The 25,757-nt window shown below is 38.2% G+C and overlaps 1 protein-coding gene across 2 annotated transcripts in view; it reads left to right on the top strand.

The window, feature by feature from the left end:
• MLLT3 (MLLT3 super elongation complex subunit) overlaps positions 1–25,757 on the top strand; it is a 108,689-nt gene that overhangs the window by 80,125 nt on the left and 2,807 nt on the right. For both annotated transcript variants that reach the window (XM_030511416.1, XM_030511417.1), the window contains 5 exons: positions 12,087–12,162; positions 16,751–16,889; positions 18,419–18,518; positions 20,856–20,927; positions 22,348–22,419. In XM_030511416.1, coding sequence (XP_030367276.1) covers positions 12,087–12,162; positions 16,751–16,889; positions 18,419–18,518; positions 20,856–20,927; positions 22,348–22,419 — 459 coding nt within the window. The remainder of the gene's footprint in view (positions 1–12,086; positions 12,163–16,750; positions 16,890–18,418; positions 18,519–20,855; positions 20,928–22,347; positions 22,420–25,757) is intronic.

Raw genomic sequence — 25,757 nt, forward strand, 5'->3', positions numbered from 1 at the left:
TCAAAAAGAGATGAGTAGAGGAGGAAAGGGATGGGAAGAGAAGGATTGTTTGGTGCTTTTATTTGTGCTTATGACTAGAGGTAGTGCGCATGGTAGAGAGGAAATCTTCCCAGCCATGCCTGTTCAATTCTCATATTTTTTCTGGTCTCTGTTGTGTGTCTCTGTAACTGCCATGAGATTCATAGCCCTGCTTGCCCTCTCTGGAACAGACAATAAATACCCTGCTGTGTGGAGGTGTCAACATTAGGTTTTTACTTCACAGAGACTTGCCACAAGGGAGAAAGTAATTTATTTCTGAAGTGACCTTTTAATGACTGGTCCCTTAGGGCAGGCAAAGGCTGTAAAATTTAGAATGTGTGGAATAGGACAGGCTTCTCATTACAGCATGGCACTACTGATACTGTGGTTGGGGTGTCGTTCTCATATGGCTTAGAACTTAGACATTTGTCTTTAAATCTGAAAAATGTTCACACTTGTCGTCCTTGGTGTGAATTAATTTTTGATGTCTTCAAAAGAAATTGAATCTTCCATTTTAATTTATGGCATTATTGTTTGTATAGCTAGATCCTTGGCATAGATTTTGCTTTCAGATTTCTTGTTCCTTCAAATAGGTGCCATTTAGTGGCACATTTGCAGGCAGCGGTGGTTCTTCATTTTTTCTCAAAGACAAAATAATTGAGGGGAGCAACTGCAATGCAACTGGAATTTTACAAATGCAGGCACCTCAGAGATGTGTGCTGCATAGCAACTTGGGGATAACTGATATGTGAAGGATATGGATGGTGCTTAAAACTGATCCTTTTTAATTGTTGACATGTGTTTCCCTCTGTCTTGCAGCTTCTTGCCCATTACCAATGGTATCATGGGTATGCCCTTGTGTTTTTCATAGGATGACACAAGTCCGCTTACACTGCTGTTCATCATTTGTCTGCAGTTGACCTGCAGGACCTAAGAAATTCCTCAATTCTGTACTAAAGCAAAAAAGCAGATTCAGTTCTGTGAGCCACTGTTCCTGGGAGAGTAAGGTACTGGAATCCATTCAAAGAGAAACAGATCCTGCTGGTCTGGGCTCTGATGTGTTTGAACATTGACATCTCAGATCATGGAACACATAGTGAGACTTACTGTTAGTAAAGGTATCTGGAAAACCCAGAATAATTTCCTAAGGTGTCTGTGGATTCACACCATTGTTAGTGCTGTGTGAAAAAGATCTGGGCAACCTGGTTAATGAGTACCTACAGAATTTCAGAGAGTTGTTCCTTCTACACTTTATTAGTCTTAAGCAGGGCTGCTAACAAAAGGCGATTGAGTAGTGTAGTAGAGGTAATTCTGTATGTTGGAAAAAGTAGTTCAAACTTTTTATGTGTGTTGGTGGATTTAAGGCCAGGTTGGATGGAGTCTTGGGTGACATTGTTTAGTGCAAGGTGTCCCTGCCCATTGCACGGGGGTTGGAACTAGATGATCTTAAGGTCCTTTCCAACCCTAACTATTCTGTGACTCTATGATTTCTAAGCGTGAAAAGGAGTGCTTTTCATGCTTAGCACTCCTTTCATGAAAATAAGTAAATTTTACAACCAGATGCATAAAAGGTATATCCCATAAATAGTAATATAAAGACAAAAAAAAAATTGCAATGTTATACAGAGAGAAAATATTATAATGCTTTTGTTGTATAGGAATGATTATTTCAGGTCTGTTAATGCTTCCTGATACTAACCAGCTTGAAGCTGGGAAGTCACTTCTTCAATGGCATGTTCTGACACAATAATACACTATAAAATTCAGTCAGATGTTATTTACTGCTCTGGTACAGTTAAAGTGGTGGGTATTGTAGCATTGATGAACAAAGAATATATCATTATTTAGGAGTATATATATGTTAGTAAAGTATCCAAGATTTATTCCTAAAGTGGCTTTAGAAAAAACAAACCACAAAACCCAACTCAGCAAATTTGGGTTAGGTATAAGAAATCAGTTTAGAAATCAATACCTAAAAGAAAATAGTTAGGATGCCACAAAAATACTGTCTTTGAATCATGCGCATTTTTTTTTCTAGTTTAAGTTACATTTATGACATAGTGCAAACCTAATCCTATATGAATTGTTGTAATAAAATTATTAATAACTGCAAAGACAAGCATCATTAAACAGAGGTACTTTTTCACTGGGTATGTGCCACAGGAAGGCAGTGCTGCTGCTCTCCTGATTTCTTCAGATACAGCACCTGTTCACTGAGTTGAGGTGGGGTGTATCCTTTCAATTAATGGACTTCAGATAGAAAAGCAAGATGTGCTCAACCCTTCTCAATATTGGCATCATGCTCCCTACCCAGTTCTAGACATTGACTTGAAATACTGGCCTTTGCCTTCACAAAGTGGAGGACGTAGAGGTTTAGTGCTCTCTGAGAGAGGTGGATTCTTTGTTACGTGGTAGAGCATGTCTGCCAATGGCTAATCCATCCTCTGAGCTGTCCCTTAAAATTCGCATTTAGAAACGCAGTCAGGTTAGCATACTGTTGCCTTGGGTGCATTTCAGAAAGCCAGACACTGTCCTCTGATGTCCTGCGGTCAGTCCCTCTTTCGAGTTCCAAATACCTTTACAAGATTACAGGGGGAAATCAAGTAAATCATATCCTTGCTTAGTGATAACTTTTCTGCCCTTGTTTAATAGCTTTTCTCTGCATGACTTAAAGAAGAAGATCACGTATGGTCATTTCTCTGTGGTCTCTTTGGCATACGCTGTGGTGTGGTGCACTGCTGTATTTATTTTAGCTGTGTTTTTCTACTGACTGAGCTGTTGGCAAGTGAAGTATGTGTCTCCATTTCTCTTCAAGCTGCTTTGTTGAGTATCACTTTTCAAAATGTCTGTGATTTAAGCATGTTGCACTTTAGAGTTGCTGTTAGACTTGGTGTTCAAAACAGCGTGGACCTTTTCAGAGTCATATGAGCTAGCAAAGCTATTTGGGAGTGACATGTAGTATATTCAGTTAGAAACTACGTGTAAAGGCTGAGACATTATTTTATTGGCTTTGGTGTGAAGCATATAAAGTAGAGTATGGAGTGAAAGTGTGTCAGATTTCTGGTTCTATTAAGGTGTAGGAATATTAGCACAGTCCACTTGAAAACTCCATAAAGATTTTGCTTTTGAATTTAATGGCAGGATGTATTAGTTAGAACTCCATCTGTTTGTTTCCTATGTGGGACAGTGCAGCAACATGGTAAAAACCCCACGAACTCGACCTTCTTGATTTTGCCACTTGTCTGATCATGAAGCGTGATGATGTTCTCATAACATTTGTGTGAACTGCAAGCTGGTGTGTGTGAGATGGGGAAATAACAGTTTTGCATCTGGGTGAGGTGTTTTCCATGGCCAGAGCAGTCCCTTCTGAGCTGTGGAGCCGTTGCAGGAGGGATGCTCTGATAATTTTTGTTTATTACCAGTTTTGCTGGTGTGGGTAAGGAGGATAAAGTGGCGCATAGCTCTGAGTGAAGCTGCTGCAGCAGAAAAGCACAAAATAGATCAGGCAGATCATATATTTTTATTTAGATGTTAGCCAGTGTTCTCAGTGTATCTCCAGTTGCAGTGATAAAATGAAAACACTAAAAACTCTTAAAATCTGTTATGCATGACAGTGGTTTGTTGGAGGGTTTTTTACAGAACACATGTGGCTCTGTTGGATGTATTTTTGCTCCTGTTGTGATTATTTTGCACGTGATGTGTTGTTTTTTCCCTTCCTGCCAGTATATCCCCCTGCAATATTAGCATTGCCATTAGTAGTAGTAGCAGCCTTTTGGCATGTCGAAGCCTATGGAAATGCAGACTGAAATGCATGCAAGCAAATTGTGACAGCTCAGGAGTAAAGAGTTTCAGTTATTAAAAGCAGGGTACTTTAGCTGGTCTTTCGCCTTTGGAAAAAATGCCAGCTACTTAGGAAGTCCATTACAAAACAATGAAAATATAGCAGTGATTGCACAGACTGTGGGTTTGTACTTAATTAACTGCTTGTGTATCTTAAAGCAGTCGTAAAGTTACAATAGAAGTACATTTTTAAAATAATCCATAAAATGCCACTTTGGATCTGGCATGTGATCTATTAATTTGACTCCTACAAAAGTGGAAGAATACTTTGAAAATCCCCATGGTCTTATAAAACCTCCACGCCCTTGTTAGCTGAAAAATCGTGCTTTCTGCTAGGGCTCGGAGCCAAAGTAAGATCTCCTTCAGATAATATTTAAAGTTAGAAGTAAGAGTAATGAAATAGTGCTCTGTGTGGAATTTTCATTTTGCTACCCGGGGAAAAAAAAAAAAGGAAGCTTAAGTTTTAATTTTTTTGTGAAACTGACTTTAATTATGCAGAAGAGGATTGATGATGTCCTTCATTGCAGGTTGGGCACCATGGGTTTGCAATCTGGTGTATTGTTAGAATCTTTATTTTTTGCTTGGTATTTTAATGAATCGGTTTTGCATTTGGTTACTTTTAGTCCAGGTGTGGACACTGCTCTTAAAACCCTGCCAACCACGCTTGTGGAATTGTTTGCCCATAGTACTGCTGTGTTGAGGAGGTAATGCAGTAGCCACAAACTGATTGGTGCTAGCAAGTCATGTACTGTACTGTCCAATATATTTCCTTTCAGATCTGTGCTCCGAGAGAAGTAGTGGCCTGAGAATTATCAGACCTTCTTAGAAGCGGTCATAGGTACACGTATGCTCTGTGGCCGTTGGCATCTACTGTAGTATGTCACCATTCAGCTGCTATACTAAACCTATTTTTATTAGCTGTTACTACGAAGGGGAAAATGCTTTGGCTTTGCTCTCAAAAGCTTAGGTGCATATTAAGCTAGTCTGTATGTGGTGGGGTGAACCATTGCTGGATGAAGAAGCAGCAAGATTGACAGGTGGCAGGCCACTCTGTGGCAGCAAGCTTGGATGTTAAACTGAGGTACCTTTGTTATCATGGTATATTAGGAAATCACTGGCTTAAAAAAATTTAAGGATTTAGAAATAAACTGGTGGAGAGAAACTGTGTCTATATGGTTAAATGTCCAGTTTGCAAATATAATGTTGTGAGGCTCAGGGCATTTTTCATTTTTGAGGCAAGGTCATGGGTGTTGAGTTGGGTTTGATTTTGGTAGGTGGTTTTTTGGTTTGGTGGATTTTTTTTTCTTTTTTTTTTTCTTTTCCCCCCAATTTTAGGAATCCCATATTTTGACCACAGAAATAACATCATACATTAGGCTGCTGGTTCAGTCTTCAGTATTTTACTTAATTCACAAGTGTTGACTACATCCATTTCACTACTTAGGTGGATTAACTCAATTATTTGCATAAATAAATAAAAAATATTTTTATTATTTAAAACAAATATTTGCATTTTGGGGTCGAGGCCTTATTTTCTATATTTCAACCCTGGAAAACTGTCTTTGTTTGCTAGCATGCAGAAAGTAAGGATTTTAACTGGGCATGTGCAGTGCCAATATTTTAATTATATTCTTTCTTTTGTGGCAAAAAAGACTGTGTGCCTGTCCCAGTAAAGTCATGACAGTTTCACAAGAACAAGATAATTGCAGTAAAAATGCTAAAGATAGGATATTTTATTTTAATCATGATCAGGTGAGATCTTCTTGATACAGCTTTCATTGCTTTGAAGTTGCTCTCTCTACTTACATACGTTATGTTGTGATACAGAGAAATAGCTCAGTATAATTAAACTAACACCTGTTACTTACCAGATGAAATAGTTTGTCTACAATAGTGAGATCTATCCAAGGCTTTTATGCCCTTTTTTATGCAGAACCATAAAGTTTACGGTTGTTTTCTTTGGCAAAAATGGCATGTTTTACTCATGTACTTTGAAGGTTTGCTGCCAAACTTGCCATGAAATTCATTAGGTAATTTTTGTAACACTTACCATTCTGAATCTTGTAATCTGATGACTGATGTGAATTTTGCAGGACACATCATAAACTCAAAATTTGATTTTTACATTTCAAAGAATGAGTAATCCCCTGAAGTTTAAATTTTGTCAAGGCAGGATAAAAGCTGCCTGAACTCACTACTACTGTGAATCTTGTATTATGCCTGTGTGGAATTAATGATAATTCATTGCCTGCTGGTGAGGGACTGCTATTTAGCTCTCCCTGCTGTGGAGCCCTGGGGTTTGTGCTGGGTATTGATGCTGCAATACACGGGCATCCTGGAAGACCTTTTGGAATGCGCAAGGGATGCTCCTGATGAACATCATGTGCCTGCCCCAAACTCAAGGGTGTTTGTGCCTGTGTGTCACTGTTGTTCCAGTGTTGATATGCACATATAACCCTGGTACAGGGAATAAGTGAAAGCAGATGTAACGTAGTGGTTGTCTTTCTTTCCCTCAGTGTGGGTACCAGTTCCCTCACAACAGAGTCTACTCCACTGCAAAATCAGGGCATGCCAGGCAGCAGTTACTGCTTAGGGAAAGCCTCATGACTAAGTAATTTTAACAACAGTTCGGGTGTTTGCTGAGGGTGGTTCTGTGTCAACATACTGGCAATAGAAGAACTGTCCTTCACTTTAAGAAGTGTTGGTGTGAATTTGATTTAACTCACTGTGTCATTATTCTTTGGCAGAGGACCATTAGGAGTAGATAAAATTTTGTGAGCTAAATGTTACAATTTTAATTAAAGAAAAGAGCTTGTAGATGCAGTGGTTCAACTTAATTTATTTGTGCATTTGCAGCCTTTTGATTCTTTGAACGCTGTAAAACTTAAGATCGATCAGGGTTGCAGTACATGAGATCTTAATTTAACCAATATTTTAAATAATTATTAGCCAATATTTTTAAGAACTTCAGTTACCTGCATGACTTATATTACAAATATATTACGCTACATTGTAACGGTTTGAGTGACATGTAATTTAAATATAAACAGTATGATATTCTTATTTTTTAAAGAAATTGTTCTTATACTGTGTCAGTAATTTATTACACCTTATTACACCCAGAGTATGTTGGTGCATGGAGCTGTTCTCCCCCAGGTACAGGACTTCATGTTTCTTGCCCGTAAGTTCCTGTTGGCCCATTTCGACAGCCTGTCGAGGTTCCCCTGCGTGGCAGATTGATCCTCTGGCATATCTGCCACTCCTCCCAGTTTTGTGTAATCAGCCAACTTCCTCTTGGTGAAGCCATGCTGACTACTATTATGATTTTCTTAAGTGCCTGGAAATGATTTCCAGGATTAGCTGCTGCATCACCTTCTGAGGGATCAAGGTAAGTACCTTGAGTCCTACTTTATGCCCTTCTTTTGAAGACAGGAGGGACATTTCCTTTCCTCAAATGTTTGGGTACTTCTTCCAGTCACCATGATCAATTGAAGATTATTGAGAGTGGCCTCGCAGTGACATCTTCCAGCATCCCATCAAAGCCAATGGACTTGCTCAGGTGGCATATAGAGAGTCCACTTAATTAACAAATAACTTCATTTCCATCAATGATATGAATTTTTTGTTTAAAATTACTATAAATAATTAAGGCAGCTAGCTGTATCGATACCTTAGGTCACATTTTCTACCAAATGACTGTCTTTGCTTCTCCTTAAAAATCGATAACCTGGAATTTCCTGTTCAAATTTTACATCTCCTTGATCTTCTCTAAGTAATTGTTTAGTTCCTTAAATGTTGTAGTTACGAATAAATATTTCCATTTCTACAAGAAAGTAATTAATTCTAGTTCCCACTTCATAGCTCTGTTATTTAGTCTAAAAAAAAAACCAACCACGCACTAACTTTCGCGGATAGTTAAAAAGAAGTTTTACGATACCTTGGAGGTTAGTTGCTAGTGTAGCAGTTTGATAGGAGATGTGGTGATACAGAATTTGGGCTGGGTGCAGGCACCTCATGGTGTCATGGACACTCCCCTTGGCAGTGACAGGTGTGTGCACTTGGTGGATGAGGTGGGGCTGTTCTGTCCTTTGAGCTACAGATGGGTTGGATTACTCTGCTAAAGGTTGAGACAGTGGTCAGTATGCTTAAGAGGCTGTGGAAATCGTGAGTACAGGTGTCCTGTTGGAGAAGTTTTGTCCTGGGGAAACATATTCCTCCTTCCTGTGAAGCTAACTTCAGTTGAAGTGGAAGTAATACTCAGCTATAAGCAGTTTTAAATACATAGACTTTTCAGTATGCGTGGCACAGGCAAACATAAATCTTTAGACTATTGTGCATAAAAATAGGAAATATATAAAATGGCTGATATGAAATGGGATATTACTATACCATTTAAATTTTATTTCAGGAAACAATATGTGAGCTTCCTTTAAAAACTCTTCAGGGGAAGGCAAGAAAAGCCATTCTCACCCACATACAGATGTTTCCTATTTTTAAATCTAAATAAGGAGCTTGAAATGATGGGGTTTATTTTTAGAAGAAGTTGTTTGAATCCAGACAACCATGAAATATTACAAAGCCAGCTCTATTATATCCTGTGTCATGAACAGGTGAGTTTGCCTGAAAATTGTTTGCAGCTCAAGAGTAAGTTGTACTACTTGTGAAAGCAGACAAGTTTGGGAATGACAGAAGCCAAGTGATTTGGAACTGTTGAGAAAGGTCCCTTTTGAGGGAAAACTTGAGCCAAAGAAGAGTCCCTTTTTGTGTTGAACAGTTCAAAGCACAGAATCCTACAACCAGGCCTAATAAAGAAGTCTGTGTTTCCAGTGCATCAGTGTGAGAGCAATAAAATTGCTTGGACTGTCTAAGAATGCAGCAAATCATATTGGGTCATTATCACTTGCTACAAATACCCGAAAGGGGGTTGTAGTAAGGTGGATGTTGGTCTCTTCTGCCATTTAACAAGTGATAGGAAAAGAGGAAATGACATCAAGTTGCACCACGGGAGGTTCAGATTGGATATTAGGAAAAATTTCTTCCTGGAGAGGGTTGTCAAGTATTGGAAGTGGCTGCCCACGGAAGTGGCTGAGAAACCATCCCTGGATGTATTTAAAAATATGTAGATGTAGCACTTATGTAGCTTAGTCATGGGCTTGGTAACATCAGGTTTACGGTTGGACTTGATGATCTTAAAGGTTTTTTCCAACCTAAATGATTCTATGATTCTGTTGCACTAATGAACAGTTTGGATCAAATCTCCCATTAGCTTGTCTGCAGGAAGACAAAACTAGTAAAACAGGAAAAAGACATAGGAGAGAAGTTCTTTGCTGGTACTGTCTTAAGCTTTTATTCTTGTAGACACCCAGTAGCTAATTTCAGATCCATTAAAAAAAAATAAAAATCTGTTTGGTGATTAGTAACCAGTGGATGAGAGCAGAAAGCCCAAGTGAGTAAAGCCATAAATACCTAAGTCCTTGGGATAGCAGCCTGTAAAACTGTCAAAAAGCATTGCTTAAGTGACAAAAAGAGCCTCCAGTAACTAGAAGCATCGATGCTGTTGGCACTAATCCATATTCATATATGGGAAGGCATATTTTTAGTACCTTCTAAAAAGGCAAGTCTTTTCTGTTAATGATGTTCATGCTTACGTTAAAAGCAGCTGTTTCCTCTGGGTGCACTCTCACCCCAGATTTTCCATAGTCAAAAAAGCTAGGTTTAATTTCCAATACTTAACAATTTCAACACTTACACTAATCTGTATTTCTTGGAATAAAATTTCAGAGAGGGCTGTTTAAGTAAATAATGTAAATTGTTTTAAAAAGCATTAAGAACCCTTTTTAAAAGAGTATAGATGATCATTTCTATTTCACTGGGACTTTCTATGGTTTGGCTTCTCAAAGTGATCTTACTAAAGCAGAGCAAAATTTTTCCAGGAGGCATTAAAACTTTATGTGTTATCCCTTCCTTCTTGTTATCCTGTCTCAGGATTAATTAGTTAATGGTGAAAGAGAATTTTGACACGGAGGAATTCCACTGATGTTTGCATGTCTTGTAATGTGAATGAGACCAAGCCTTTTCCGTTTTTGTTTCCAGTAATCTGGTTCAAAAAGAAAGTAGAGAAGTTTTGATAGTGACAAATATCTCTGCACTATGTGATTTTTATTTACCCACCCCCTACAGTTTTAGCACTTCTTCAAGTATTTTAGCTGACTATCATAGTCTTCTAGTGTTTGCTGCTTTAAGCAAATGGATTTTACAGAAGTTAAAGTTCATGGTGCAATTAATAAAGGAAAAACACAGGTAATAGAAATCTGCAGAAATAGTTTTCAGCTAGTAAAAAGCAGAAAGTGACAGATAAACCAGATGTTTAAGAGTAACCTGAAGCTGAAAGACTGAAATTAGTTTTGAGAATGGTGATGTCCTTAAAGTTTGCATTGACTCTTGTTATTATTCATCAGTGCAGTCTGTTTCATGTCATCATAATTATTTTACTGCTAAAAATCTCTTACAGTTTTACAGAAGTCCAGGCTTTTTTAAAAGAAAAAAAAATATTTTTTTTTCAGAATTACTTGATTTTTGAGGCAGTATCAAATGATACTGCAGTGTCTTCCAGAAAGGTCTGATGCTATGGACCACTTAAGAATCTCTCTCTCAGTACTCAGAAATGGGTTGTGTTGCTGGGTTGGGTTTTCTTGCACAGGCTTGGTTCACTGTATACCCATACAGTCACGTCCAGTGTTTGTATTTTGACTCTGTGTGTGAGATAGCTGGAGCTGATGTTGATTTGAGGAGAGCAGATGTTAATGGCGTTTTTCTCAAGCATTCTGTTGCCCAGATAGGCATCTCTCATTGTGAGGAAAGGCGGTAAGAGGCTGTAAAACTGCCTGCTCATTATGAAAGGCAACAATAGACTGATATATGGAGAAAGAGCAACTGTTAGGCTAAGGTAGCTTTTGTGCCTGAAATTTGTTTCACGGTGACTGTATATTACTGCTCTTCTTGAGAACAACTTGGTTCTGGCTTAATCATGGGTGGTATTGTACAGGCAAGGAGAGTCAGAAAACTTTTGTTAGCTTGGATAACTTGTCACGATAACACATTTGCATAGAATTTGAAGTGTAAGCAGGTTTTCTTTCCAATTTTAGGTTTTTAGAGTGTTAATTCCTAACCTGATTTTCACCATTCCTTCTGTAAGGACACTTCTTTCTTGCTTTATGTTCTCTGTTGCAGTCCCCTGGGCCCATGTATCAGATTTGTTCTTTGTCTAATGGAAGCAGATGAGTTTGCAAGTACATACCGACATCCATGCACTTCAAGCCACTGAACCTGTGAGACAGCAAAAAAAGTGTATGGAGATATGCAACATGCCAGCTAGAAGCAAGATTTCTCAGTACAAACCTCATAAGCCATAACCACTATTATATATAAAAAATACATATTATATATAAAAATATAGAGCTTTTTATACAAAATAATAGATCTTAGTAATTTTATACAATTTTTGAATTAAATTTATACATTTTAAGCAATAGTGGAAAAACAATGTATAGAACTGTTTCTTAAATATTGTAAACTTATTGTAACAACTCTTTTAAAAACCTAGTTCTCTTTTGTAATATGTGGGTTCCAGGTGATCTTCCTATGTAACAAGGCAATCTTTCTGGTTCAATCACTATTATAATCTGTGGGGTCTTAATACATATGGAAGATGTTGGAATGAGGAGAAATTCAACAGCAGCAGAAAAGTTTAATTTGAATCCTAATCTTAACACTTGTTTTCAAAGGAAGAAAGAACACTGTCTGAGGTTTTTTGGCATTTAATGTGGTCTGCACAGCTCTTTTGTTTTTTGATTCTACTACATCCGTACTAATTTGGAACATGATGCAACTGCAGTGTGACGAGGACACCAGAGCCGTAGGTATATCATAAACTCATTTAGGCTCTCATGTTGTATAGCCTTTCAAACAAGCCACTGGGATCTTGTTAGGATATTGGCTTTATTAAAGAAGTAGACATGATGTAATAGTGTGTACGTACATTGAGTACGTAGCAATTTTCACAGTGTTTGCCTCACTGACACCTGAAATAAAGATCTTTGAGTATTTTCTGTTGCATAGTTCTTTTTTTTTCTTGACAGCATGCCTTAGGCAGTAGCTACCAATAAGAGTTTAAGGCAAAAATGTTTCTTACAATGTTATTTATTTTCTTTTTTGTTTTTTCTTTTAAGTCTGAACAGCCCAGTCCTGCCAGTTCCAGCTCCAGTTCCAGCTCCAGTTTCACTCCAGCACAAACCAGCAAACAAGGTACCAACAAAGGAAAAGAAATTGAAAGGAACGTGAAGGGGCCAGTAAAAACAGAAGTAGTGGCATTTCATTACCACTTTTCTGCTGTCTTTCACAGCCTGAACTGGCCGCAGTTTTGCTTTAGAGGCTTTTGCTTGGGTGGATTTCAGATGCGCCTGTAAGGGCAAAGAGAGAAAACGTGTATCTGAGGAAAGAGTGTGAAGAGTATTTGTTTTGGAGCTCTGAATACAAGCCTGCCACTTAACAGCTGCTAAATTCAAAAGGGCTTCTGTTTCTGAGGTTGTCCTTTTGCAGGGTTCAGTAGCATGGCACCTGGCTCTGTCTGAAGCGCTGCTCAGGAAGGTGTAGTTTCCCACAGGGCACCCAGGCATGAGTGCGTGTGTATCATGCCCTTTCAAATGGCCATGATCTTCAAATACGTACTATTAGGAGGTTTTAAGAGCATACAGTGTTTATTCTACATACATGTCACGGGAAGATGATGGTTGGACTTCAGATTGACTTTGAATTTGCATTCTGGCTAATAATTACTGTTTACTTGGAACTCTGTAAGGAAATGCATTTTTCTTCCAAGAGAACTTGCCAAGGCAGGTTTTCTGTAAATGAATAGAGACTCAGTCTACATGATCTATTAAACTACTTAGTTCCTGCTTGGCCTTTTTCCCTGAATTTATGAGATTGTACAACTTACAACGTTCTTAATGAGCTTTTGCTTTGTTCTTTGGATCAGGAGCATTAAAAAAGCAGCTTTTGACTAATTAAAATTGTGTTTGTTTTATCCATTTATATTCCTCAGTGGTAGATTTGGTTTAAGGTTATGACAGTACATTAGTGCCTCAGGCAGACTGTTTTTAAATAGATCTACATATGATGCATATCTGTCCTACTGCCTTTCTGTAGGTGACTGGTACTGTTTTTCTAATGTGTTCTGGCAGCGATACTCCAGGTGAAAGAAGGCAAGAGCTGAAGTGGACCCTGGTTGGCTGGCTTCAGGCATTTGATTTTTACCTAAGGCTAAACAGAACCCCTTCTTGCTGAAACCCCATTTTTGCTTTCATGAATACCTCATTAGTGGCATAGGTCCATTAGAAGCCAAAAGATGTGGACACCCATTCCTGTATGTGTTGTCTTACGTTCAGCAGAAACCTGTTGATGTAGTATTTTCTTCTGATCAGACAGGATCCATCCATCTCTTCTGAGTCATACATAAGATATCACAAACTGTCAGGTTTTTGAACCTTCTCAAGAACAGATGGGAGATTTTTCCTGTGATGTGAACAACTGAGAAAGTGCAAGTGGCATATACATACCCTCTTTCTTGCCACAGTAAATAGTGATTACTGCTTCTTTCTGGGAGTTCCAGTTAACTAAATGCCTTCACTGCCCAGCCTGTACATTCGTATGTCAAAGAGATGCAGCACCAAGCATACAGTGGCATGTTCACACTGTGTTGTGCTCTGGTCAGAACCCATGCTTTTTTCCCTAACTAGAAGTTACTTGCCAGGGCCATTGCTCTTTTTCCATTGCATTCAAACTCCAAGTGTCAGAAAACCGCAGCATGAATTTTTCTCACCTCTTTTTGCATAAGCAGTGAGATAACTTAAGGTTCTTTAAGCTCTTCTGCTGCTAGGGCTTACTCTGATACTTCTCTGTTTTCCTTGCCAAGAACACTTGCTTTTGGGCAGCTTCTACTTTTCAGTTTCTCCTTAACTAGTCTGACCCTTTAGAAGACAACAACTTTTCAAAATTCCATGACAACCTTTTTAAGGGTTTGAGGTGTTAGCAAGGAGCAGAAGATTAATAGTGACATTGCTATCAGTGCTAGAAACGAAAGACCTCAAAATTAAAGCTTTGCTAAGTTTTACGAAAGTTTCCTGAAAAAGTTAGCTAGCTGGGTACAGAATGCCTCTTAGTCCCAGATGTGGTCCTACACTAAATGAAAACAACTGAATAAGAGGTGGTTCAATGACAGTGGGGCTTTTAGTGATGGGTGTGTCTCAGGAGTCCAAGTTCCTTTTCCTCCAAGACAGAGGAATAGGCTTGTTGGCAGCTTGAGACAGGACTGTCTGATTGTCCCAGAACACAGGAAGGGAGTATCAGGGGATAAGGTGGCCCTCTGCTATACCTGGGGGAAGGACATGGGCAAGAATAATGAGTTAACTTAAGCTTGGGAGAGCAGGCTTGCTCATGAGGAATGTGTGCTGGTTTTCTTCCTGCTTCCAGTTAGAAATTAAATAAAGAGTGATGTTTCAGGTGACTTGCAAGCATAGCTACCAGTTTGCATGTTGTGGAGTTACGTGACGGTGCTTTATCTAAGATCAGCTATTCATTTGTCATACTAATTTCATTACAAAATCAGGTTTTGGTTTATTATTTTACCTTTCCTTCCAGTGACCTTTTCCTCTGCTTTTTCATCAAGATTATGATGATGCTTTCCTTTCATCTGTCCTTTAGCAAGTCTTTTCTATCATTTTATTCCTCCTGTACATTGTGGAGAGGAGACGAATGTGTTCTCAGAAACTGTTTTTGGCCTGTGGAGTAAAGTGAGACTCCTCTGCTCTCAGTGCAGACAAAAATTACTGTGTTCAGCAGGACTTTGGTTGGTTCTAGTGTCTTTGCCCAGTAAGTTGTAAGGAAACTAACCTTTTTTAGGCTAAGCCTAGCCTGTAGAAATACCCTTGTGGTCTACCCTTTTATCTCTGTTTAAACATGGAAACCTTCCTATAATTATAATTTCTCTTTTCTAATCCTTCACCTCAATTCATTTAGTTCCCTATGCCATGTCTCTCATTCACCCATGTCAGCAGTCAAGCCAGCCAATAAGACCATTTTCTGAAAGATCAAAATGGGCAAATTCTCCCTTCATCCCTGTGATGATGCTGCTGCAAATGCCCTCTCTCCTCTCTTTTAAATCAAATATGTTTGTTACTGCTCCTAATAAAAGCCAAGGAAGGAGTCCTTTCCCTCTTTCAAGGGTCAGATGATCAGATACTAAGTCACAGGAAAAGTTACCATTTGGGAATAGCTGAACGTTGTCTGCCTGAGACCGAATCAGGAACAGAAAATGGAACACAGATCGGCTGCTTCTGCAGATCAGTGGTGGTTGCATGGACAAAAAGCACTTCAGTACAGCTCCCCTTTCCTTGTTGCCTGTATAAGTGCCTGGTCCACCAGGAATTTGCCCATCAGCACCATCTGTGCTTCCTCCCAGCCAACTTTTGTGTGTAGAAACAGAGAAAAGAAACCATTGACCTGAACCTGCCCAGACTGTGCCAATTTATGAAAGTTCTAGTTCAAAGCGGTAAATCATTCTCAACATCAGTTTTGAAGTCACCTCAACAAAACTAGTCAAAATGCCTGTGGCCTGAGCCTTGCTAGGTCTGGAATAATCCATAAAGCTGTTCCTCCTATGAAGGGAACACCCTTTGTGTTAGGAGTATGACCCTGACAGGCAGAGTTCTGTCTTCTGTTCTGGCAGTGATCAGGGATGATGGTACTTGACTGTGTTTCCCCAACAACTACAATAGGAGTTGGAAGCTTCATCTCCTATTGAAGGACACACTGAAGCTCACTCCATTCGCATTAGTACTCAGTGTTTCCTGAAGGAATTACAGAACTGTAATGGTAATTGATGTTCCTGCAGCCATCACCATTGCTTTTACTTGCTGCTTTGTGTCTCACATGGGCTGTACTTCAGAGCTAAATGCCCTGTGTCATCAGTCTTGCTTCCTTCCCTTTTCTAAACTGCTCTTGTCTGTTCTTATTTCAAGCAGCAGTAGTTTTACATTTCCCAGATACATTAAGCATATTCTCTTTCTGTAATTGTCTTTTACAGCAAAATAAATGGAGTAAAATCATAACAAAATCCCAATCTGAGTTTAATGAAGTTTTATGAGCAAGTCCGGCTTTGTACCTTCTCTTAATTCAGGAAAAGAGATAGGATGGTGTTGCCTGGGATTGATGCGCTTTTTACATATGAACATTGGCAAAGTGTTTGCCTGCCCTGAAATTGACCCTTGAAAGAAAGGTTGCAGCTCAAGTTAGATATGTGAAAAACCAAGATGAATACTGCCTTGTCCAGTACCAGTCAGAATGATTTGTTAGACTCTGTTTCTCAGTACATGGATTAACTTAATAAGTGTACTGTTACTGATGGGTATGTCCCTGTAGATCTTTGCTTGCATATCATATCATTTGAAAAGACAAAAAATGCTAAAACGCAGCAATGCAAAAGAATCTTGCTTCTAATAATAATAGAGTAATAGTCAGTTCCTCCTGGCATGACAGTATTTTACTTACTTCAGCTATGGTTCTGGGGGCCAAATGTGCAAACGCTTGAACATATGAGTCACTTCACTGTCATGAGTAAGTATGTTGAAGCTGACTTTAGAGTTGCTCATGTGAGTAAGTGCTTCATGGATAAGTCCTTACAGCATAAGCCCCCAGTGCATTACTTAATTTGTTTAATGTTTAAGATTCTCCCCTCCCAACACTGTGTGGGGAGGGTAGTTTTCTGTCATCTGCAAAAGTGGGTCAATTGCCTGGAACACTGAAAACTGAACTTGATTTTTGTATTTTGTTTCTGTAGTTTCAGGTCCATTGAGGTCTATAATGAAAGATCTACATTCAGATGATAATGAGGATGAATCAGATGAAGCAGATGAGAATGACAATGATTCTGAGTTTGAACGACCTGTAAATACCCGAGGAGGAAGCAGGAGTCGAAGGTGAGTGTCTTGTGATTGCAAGTAGCCTGGCGGCCAAGACATTGTGTTTGTTTGTAATGAGATGAAGTCTTATGATTTCAAAGAGCACATAGTAACAAATGGGCAGAGAATTCAGACTCTCTTTTTAAAGCATATGCATGTAAAAGTGCCTCTTCTAAAATCTAACGGAATTAGCCATTCCCAATACAAACTATTTCTGTACTAATCCATGTGGTTGTGATGGTCCTCATTCATTTGACTTTCCTTGATTCATGCCATTGTGAGTTAAGAGGAGTAGTTACAATTACCCTCTGGCATAAATTACTTTCTGGCATAAATGAGATAAAATTAAGTACCTTAATTGCCGGATGAGCTATTCTGTATCTCATATTCAAGATCTCTCTGCTTACAAGTTTTAGATTAGATTGTTAAAGTAGATCAGAATCAGTGAAATTTGAATTTTAAGTGATTTCTGCACTGCATGCAGTATGTAATGTGTAAAAGCGCAGATAGAAGGTAAAGCAGGCATCTGTCACAGAAATTACTTTTCGAAAAAAGCTTCTGCATCCTTGTAGCAACCTTACAAAAGTGTTCCAAAACACCTTTATTCCTCGGGCAGCTTGAAGCGTCATCTGAATGTTATTGAAGATTATGGAAAATATGAAGGTCTCCTGAACCTTTTCATAGTGGGTTTTTTATCTGAGCCACGGGGTTTAGCTGTGAATGCACCCAGTCTGAGTGCCAGTGTCAGCTACTGCTTAAATGGGAAAGTGATAGGAGAACATTAATGAATGTCAGCTTGCTTCCTGGTACACGTCAAGAGCTAGAATCAAGGACAAGACAACCAAGATGACTGGCAGTTTGAGAATTTGTGTCAGCGATTGTAAGGATTGTCTCAAACTAGACTTGTCTCTAAGTGTGGAGATTTTGTTTGTTTTTTAAAGAAAACTTAAGTCTATTATTTCTCTGTCTTCTTTTTATTCCAAATAACTTTTTTTTTCTTCCAGTAAATAAATATTCCCTTTTTTTCCTAAGTAAATGAAGGGTGAGACTGACAAGGAGCTAAGCATTTTCGTGTGACCTCTCCTACAATACTAAGTTTTTAAATTTTAAAAAGAGTGCTTTTTTGATGAGAAACAAGGAACTTTTCAATGAAACACTTGTCCAAGTAGGAACTACAGCTATTTAAAAGCTTTTAGAAGAGCAAAAAAGTATCTCCTTCCACAGGGCTATGAACCAAGATATGGACTCACTCCAGGAATGTTTGGAACAGCAGTTTAATGCTGTAAATATTTAACTGTTTCTGTAACGCTAGCTGCTGTTAACTGACATATCATCTTAGCCAAGTGCAGGCAGACAGCCTTATTCTTCATGCTACACAGGGCTTTTTTTCAGACTGCGGCCCTGCTTGGATGCCTCTCTTCCACATGACCTTGATTAATGGTGTCTTGCTTAGTGAGGGGTCATTCGTAGTGTCCTACCTCAAAGTGCAAGCTCAGTTAACAGCCCTTTGTCCAGAGGTGTAATGTCTTGGCTCTGTTTTTCCATAGGGTTAGTCTGAGTGATGGCAGTGACAGTGACAGCAGTTCAGCTTCCTCACCACTACATCATGAACCAACACCACCTTTACTAAAAACCAACAACAACCAGGTAAAGTCAGGATTTGTAAATGCAGTTCTGGGGAGCTGATAATTATATTCTGATTACTTCAGTGCAGTTACTTAGTCTGTAAATTGACATAAGAGCGTGTTGGGTTTGGGTTTTTTGGGGGTTTTTTGGGGTTTTTTATCAGGAGAAACATTTGGTCGAGCAAATACTATAGGGCAAAGTAATGTTTTCATCAGTATTTTAAGATGTGTCCTTTCTGTATGAATTAGCTTAGTAAGGTAAACAATGCAAACTGTCTTTACAGCATCAGTTGTATAATTTACAAGTTTGGGTTTGTATTAGCAGTAAACATAGTTCACATTGATAGGCTCATTCTCAGGGGTTCATTCATTCTTCTCTTCCCCTCTCTTCCACCAGTGTTTATCTAGAAGATAAAATATTTTGTAGATCACTAGAAGACACAATAGTTTTTACTTTACTATCAGAGTGAGTCTCAATATCGGCACCCTAATCGGTTGCATCTTTCATGTTCCTATTCCGTTCGGTGATGTAATAGAAGGTCTACCTGTGCATTTAGGCACTGCAAATAGTAGCAGTGTGCCAGCTAAAATTGGATGTTGCATACCTTCCTCCATTTTTGTACTTGAGGTGAATTTTGTAATTGAACTGGAAATCAGAAATTTAGGGAAGGATTATGAGAATTCAAATTGTATGGACTAGCCACATTTTAAACCTCTGCCTGGTAGCATAGTGCTGCTTGTCAGAATGATGATTTTGACTGATGAAATCAGGCTTGTGTTGACTAAGCCTGTTCATAGAACTAAAAAGTTGTACAAGATTTCTTTAAGCTTCCTCAGATGTGATTAGTGCTGAGCCTCATTTTAGCAAGAGAGCTAAAGGTGTTAGATTTTTCACTACAAATCAAGAGCTCTGTCAGGAAGCAACTTTTTCAAGTACGCTGTCTCGTTGCTAAGGTTCTAGTTGAAACCAAGAATTTTCTTCTCTTAAAAACAAGAAAATCAGCTAAAAGTTACTGGATCCATGCCTTGAGCTATGGGTTTGGGGTTTTTTGCTCGTTTGTTTTTTTGTTTTTGGGTTTTTTTTAAGGAAGACTTTTTCTTCCTCTTCCTTTTTCTTGCTACACATTAGTATCTCCAGGGAGTGTTGAACTGAAGAAATGTAATTTTTCTTTGGAAAAGTGTGTTTTGCTTTCTGGCCGTGGCTTGGCTAAGTAAGTCCTTACATAAGGTTAACTCAGATCTGCAGTCGCTTTCTCTATATAGGGATTTAGCTGCCTTCCTGCTGTATTCTTATGGTGCTGGTCACCCTAGGGAGCATGTATGCAAGTTTAGTCATTTATACCAAGGGAAGTAGAAATGAGAGGGGACTCGCAGAAAGCTGTCAGGCTTTTTGCAAGTCTGGGACACTTGCTTTTACAGGCCATATTTCCTTGTTTTATTTGCTGAGTTTTGTCATGTGTTGTGACTGTCCAGTGTGGTTTTGGAGATAATCATTCTGGTGATATTAGTCTCACAGTGAAATGTGAAACAAAATCTCCCATCATCTGTGATCATGTCTGTTCCTTTGATGATCATATTCCAGGTTAGGAATAACATTGTGATTTATTCATATTTTTTTAACTCTACTTTTAACTTTAAAAAATATGTTGTGTGGGAAGTACAATCAACAGTTTTGTTTCCCCTAAATATTCTTCACTTTAGTCCTAAAATTTTCAATTTAGGCATGGTTTTCTGCTGCTTGTTGACGTGCTCTTCTTGACTGTGGTTCAGTACTGGATGAAGGATTCTTGGTTTGTATATGTGATAGTAAATGGCCAAAGAGGGTACCGTATGACTGCAAGAGAGATTACCATCAAACTCCTTTTTTTTTTTTCTGTTAGAAGTCATGCTGTCATTTCAAAGACTGTGTTTCAAAATATCTGTTGTAGAAGAAAAGAGGCAGCACTGGGAGGGGAGGAGGAAGGGAACAGGAATAATATACTGAGCATTAATTTGAAAGGCACTGGAGAGTCCCTCAGCATCATTTTGTATCTGCAAAATCAGACCTCTTCCCCTACCAGTATGCAAAAGATACAAAAAAGTGTTGAGGAGGCTTTAAATGACATGAAATTAAGGATTGATAACACCGTTATCACTTCATTCCAGCAACTCATCATTTTCTATTGTAAGCTGCTTTTTTTTCTGAAAAATATGAGCAGGTTGTATGGATTAAAGAACGAAAAGCTTAGTTTTGAGGTTTGATTACATTTTCTCCAGAAAAATATTACATTCTTTGCGTGTTAACTGATAGCAGAATTTTTCATATGTAACTGTATCCAATGATGCATTGAAATATTACAGAATTTTCTTTCTTTTCCAGATTTTAGAAGTGAAAAGTCCAATAAAGCAAAACAAATCTGATAAACAAATAAAGAATGGGGATTGTGATAAGGTAAATGGGAATGAGGTAACAGTGAACTAGTCCAGAATGTGATACTAATGTATTTACTAAACACCAACCTTTGTTACAGAATGAAAATCTTAGTAATCAGTACATCTTTGCTTTGGGTTCCCTTACGTGCAGATCTTTCTCTCTCTCTTCCCCTCCCCCCACCCTGTAATTCTTTCTTCTTCTGTGCTATTTTGAAAGTATTTTCCTCCTCTTCAGTACATGTGGTGATTTGGCAAATGTCACCACTTGGGAATCTGCCACCTATTATTTATCTGCTCTCCACCATAAGTTTGCATTGTGCTTCACAGTGAAGTTTTTGAAGAGGAGAATTCACAGCTGTATTCCTAGCCAATAAATCAATCAATTAAAAAATAAAAAGTATATATTTTCCATGTATCATTTCTGAAAGCTGTGCATTAGGAAGTGGCAGTGTGATTCAGCAAATTAGCTATAAATATTTGAAGCAAGATTTACCATTTAACATTAAGAAAGACTATTTTGTTTAAGATCGTTCCAGCAGGCCGTAGGTAAGAGCTCTAAGTCCTTGTGTCAGTGAATATAGCACAAGTACCCAGTGTGGATGAGGTCCTCTGAAGGTTCATATTTTACAGGTATTGGTGTCAACTTTGTGATAACATGTGTCAGGAAACAAAAGGTTCAGTATCTATTGCTATATTTTCAGTGGTGTGGTCCGTACACTTTTTGGTTTCTTAAGCTGGGTGCCATATCTTTCTCTGCTTAAAAGAAAAAAAGGTTTCTTAAGGTTCAGGCTCAAGGAGAAAGTTGATAACTGGGTGGCGAGGTGGGACATGCTTGGTATCCCAGGAGGGAGGACAGTAGAATTTGCCATTGAATTAATCTTGGTTGGTATTTCTTCCCTTACATCTTCTTGTTGACACAGAAAATTAATTACACAGTTTTAGAGAAAAAGAGGGATTTAATTGTAAGCCTTTTGTGTTTGGGTCTTATGTGGAAAGGTGGGAGATCTTTTTTAAAGATGCTGTTTTAGCATCCCCACTCTGTTTGACACTTCTTGCCACAGCTGAAATATAGGCATTATAAGCCTTTTGTGTTTGGGTCTTATGTGGAAAGGTGGGAGATCTTTTTTAAAGATGCTGTTTTAGCATCCCCACTCTGTTTGACACTTTTTGCCACAGCTGAAATATAGGCATTATGTTCTACAGCAAAGGACTGCATAATAAGATTTTCATTGTCATTAAGTGTCTAAGCAAACCCATAAAAACTTATATTCAGGTTGCGTTATGCTAGAGTAAGCCAGACTACTAAACATGAAAATTTAGCTCTAAGAAGATTCAAAATAAAATTTCCACTTGTACTGTTTTTGAAGACATCTGAAGTTTTTGAAATACATAACCATGACTTAATTAACAAGTTGTTTATGGGGGGGATTTGTTTCTAGGCGTATCTTGATGAACTAGTAGAGCTCCACAGAAGATTAATGACTTTGAGAGAGAGACATGTACTGCAGCAGGTGAGAAGCTCTCTTATGCAATATCACAGTGTACTTGTTGAAGTTGTGAAGTCACATTGTATTTTTTTGCCTTCATCTCAAACTCCATAATAATAGCCTTCCAGCCTTTATAATCCATATACAGCCCATTACCACTTCAAGTGCAACTTAGAGGATTTTTACACATACTTTAAATTGTGTTGTCACACTAAATAACAAATATAAAAAAAATGCCAGAGCTTAAGTTTTCGCCAGTTCATTGTTACATTTCTCAACATACTGTATCAATAATTATGAAGACAAGATGGGAGAATATATACAGCTATGCACCCTGAGTTGATAAAAATATTATTGCTTTTTCCTGAAAGTGACCATCATTTTCTCAGAAATAAGATGTTTTCTATGGCAAACAGAAAACATGGAATTTAAAGCAAAACTCATTTTGGGGAAACCCACAATGTATTCATTGAGTCTTCTGAAGTCATGGAACAAGTAAAATATGAAAAAGTGCAAACTTAAGAAGGCTCCAAATTTATTGAAAAGTTATGCAATAGTAAGAACAAAATACTATTCTTTGGGTGCCATTGTCAGGTACTATTGGATTACAAACTGAAGATTAAGCAATAAGCACTGTTAAGAAAGCAGATGTAATTGTAGCACAGATAGTTTTATTATGTTTAGTGCAATTATGTGGCAGTTGTGGACATGTTGTAAAAAGGGAAATATTTAGCACTTCTAAATGATTGCACTCATCAAATTTCTCAACACTTGGTTAAGTGTGGTAAGAATATTTTGTATGCCACAGCATTAATCTGTTTATTAGTTCAGGCTCAATGTTGTGGGTAAAGGTGAAAAAACAATTGAATGTCATCTTAGCTTAATGTCCTTACTGCTTTGCAGCCATGTAAGTAATGTAAATACTTCCAGTGAGCACAGAAATAAAGAGTACAGAGCTGGGAAAGTTTTTAGGAATGAATGTGAAACTTCTAGACCAAGAAATACAGGTACGTAGAAACTACAGGAAGTACAAAGGTCAGGAGAGCAAGGGATAGAACTGCATAAAGGTATGGTGGTTACTACATGAGAAGAGGGATTGAGTACAATAATATGCAACAGAAAATTGTAAATAGCTGCAAGAGTTTTAAAGATGGTGGTGGTGTTCCTGAATGGTGACGTAATCTCTTTAGTTCCTGTCAGGGCGGACATGTCACGTGTCAGAGTCTGCTACCCGCAGACTCTTGAGGAATTTTGAATTTCTTGGGGAATGCAGGAAAATTGCAACATGAGAATGTAGGCACTGATCACTCAAAGGTGCTGGCTTTTGAAGCTTAAGCTGAGGGATGTGAAGAGGAGAGGACAGGTTTTTGCAGTCTCAGTTGTTACCAAGTCCATAGGCATGACAGCAAATAGGAAGACAGCCAAGTTGGAACTGAGAAAAATGTATCTGTTTGAGAATGTGTCTCTTTCCTAAGGGAGGCATTTCTCTTTGAGGCATTTCATTAAAGGAAGCTGAAATAAATCTGTAAAAAGAGGGATGAGGCAGGAGAGATGTGATAGTGAGCTGCAGGTACCTGGATATGTAGCTAAGTAATCCTGATGTAAAATGATGCTTATTTAAGAACTGACCAAGAGGGAGAAGGTCGGTGAAAAAAAAATTTGACCAAGAAATTAGTCCTGTGAGAATCACTTGGGCAATTTTTATGTGAATATTGGACCATGGCTAGACAGAAATTGGTCTAAAATTACATTGTAATAAGAAATCTCTCTCCCACCCCTTTTACTGTAAAGAAAGGGGTTAGGTTTTACAGTGCTGAGACTGCAGGGTTTTTTTCCCCTCTTGGCTCTGATTTCCAGTGAAATAGTAGGGATAACTGAGTCTGCAATCAGATGCTAATGCTGCATGTCCCGTATATTCAAATTTGGTTGGCTAAAGCTAGGTTCTGAAGTCCGCATTTTCAGTGCAGATGATGTTAGTGTGACCCCATGAAAGGCAACAAGATTTTTGGTGAGACTTCGCTTCTTATTTCGAGGTGTCAGAAGTCATATTTTCAGTTGGTGAAAAATCTCCTGAAAGCTGGTGCACTAGACAGCACAGGCATAAGGAAGGAATTGAGAATATGCAGCACTGCTGAAAATTACATTGCTCGTGTCCACAAATTGCTGAACTTCAGATATCAACTATTGTATGAAGAATTTTCTGCAAGGGGCAGCTTGCGGGTCTGGAAACCAAATGGCCTAAAGCCCTCCGTAAATTGAAAAATTACTTATGTCATTAGTCGCACTTTGTCTTCATGAAACAAACACACTCATCTATGATTTGCTTGTTTAAAGCCAAATAAATAGTTTTACTGTGATGGATAATGATGAAACTGAGCTAGAAAGAGATTATGTAAACAGAGATGTACATTACAGCAGAAAAGCAAAGCTTACTACAGCAGGAACAAAAGGGATATTTTTGTTCTTTGCAACCTGAGCTCTTGGAATAAAACATTTTAATGCTTTATTTTTAATATTGTAACTGTCAGACTTCCTGACAACTAATCTTTTATTCTTTTTCAAGTATTTTTGAATAGCATCAAGCTGCATACGCTAATACTCTTAAGTCATGAATTCCTCGTTGACTGACATACAGGCAGGTGTTTTTCATTGAGCTGTCTGGGTTTATCTTGATACCTTTTTGCACATCCATTAAAGCTGTTGTGGTTTATTGCAGTCTGATTTACCAGGTTGTATTTCTGTATTTACTGGCTGTATTTCTTGAAGGCTGGATGAGGGATATGTTTAAAATGTTTATATTTCCCTTGGCCTAGAGCTTTAAAGCCTAAAGCAGAACCTGATCAATAAAACTCCGTATCAATTTTTAAAAATATACTTATTTTTTAAAAAATAATATAGCGTTGTTTAAAAATACATGTGTTAATACCTTTATGTACTACTTCTTTCTAAAACCAGGTACTTTGCTGTGGGGGTGACGAGGAGTGGTATTCTTCCATTATAACAGAAGGAAGCATTAGACAGAATTGTTCATCTTCCTGGCCTCAGCTTCTGTAAACTTCTTGTGCAGCCATTTAACAATCAGTTTTGTCCCATTTGATTTTTTTTCTCCTCCTGTGTTAATTGCAGAACAGTAGGAGATGTAAAAGTGTTACAAGAATCTGTGAATCAACAAGTGGGCAAATGAAGTTGGCAATCATAGATTAAAAATTCCCATATGGAAAAAAAATTAAAGCCAAGAGCACGGATTTAAATGAAGTGTTAGTAACAGCGGGATTGTTCCTAAGTAATTCCAGAATTTTGGACAGCTGCAAACCAAATTAAACAGATTTTACTTTTTTTTTTTTTTCCAACCTGGAAAGTGG

The sequence above is a fragment of the Strigops habroptila genome, chromosome Z (assembly GCF_004027225.2).
Source record: "Strigops habroptila isolate Jane chromosome Z, bStrHab1.2.pri, whole genome shotgun sequence".
In the NCBI taxonomy this organism is placed as follows: Eukaryota; Metazoa; Chordata; class Aves; order Psittaciformes; family Psittacidae; genus Strigops; species Strigops habroptila.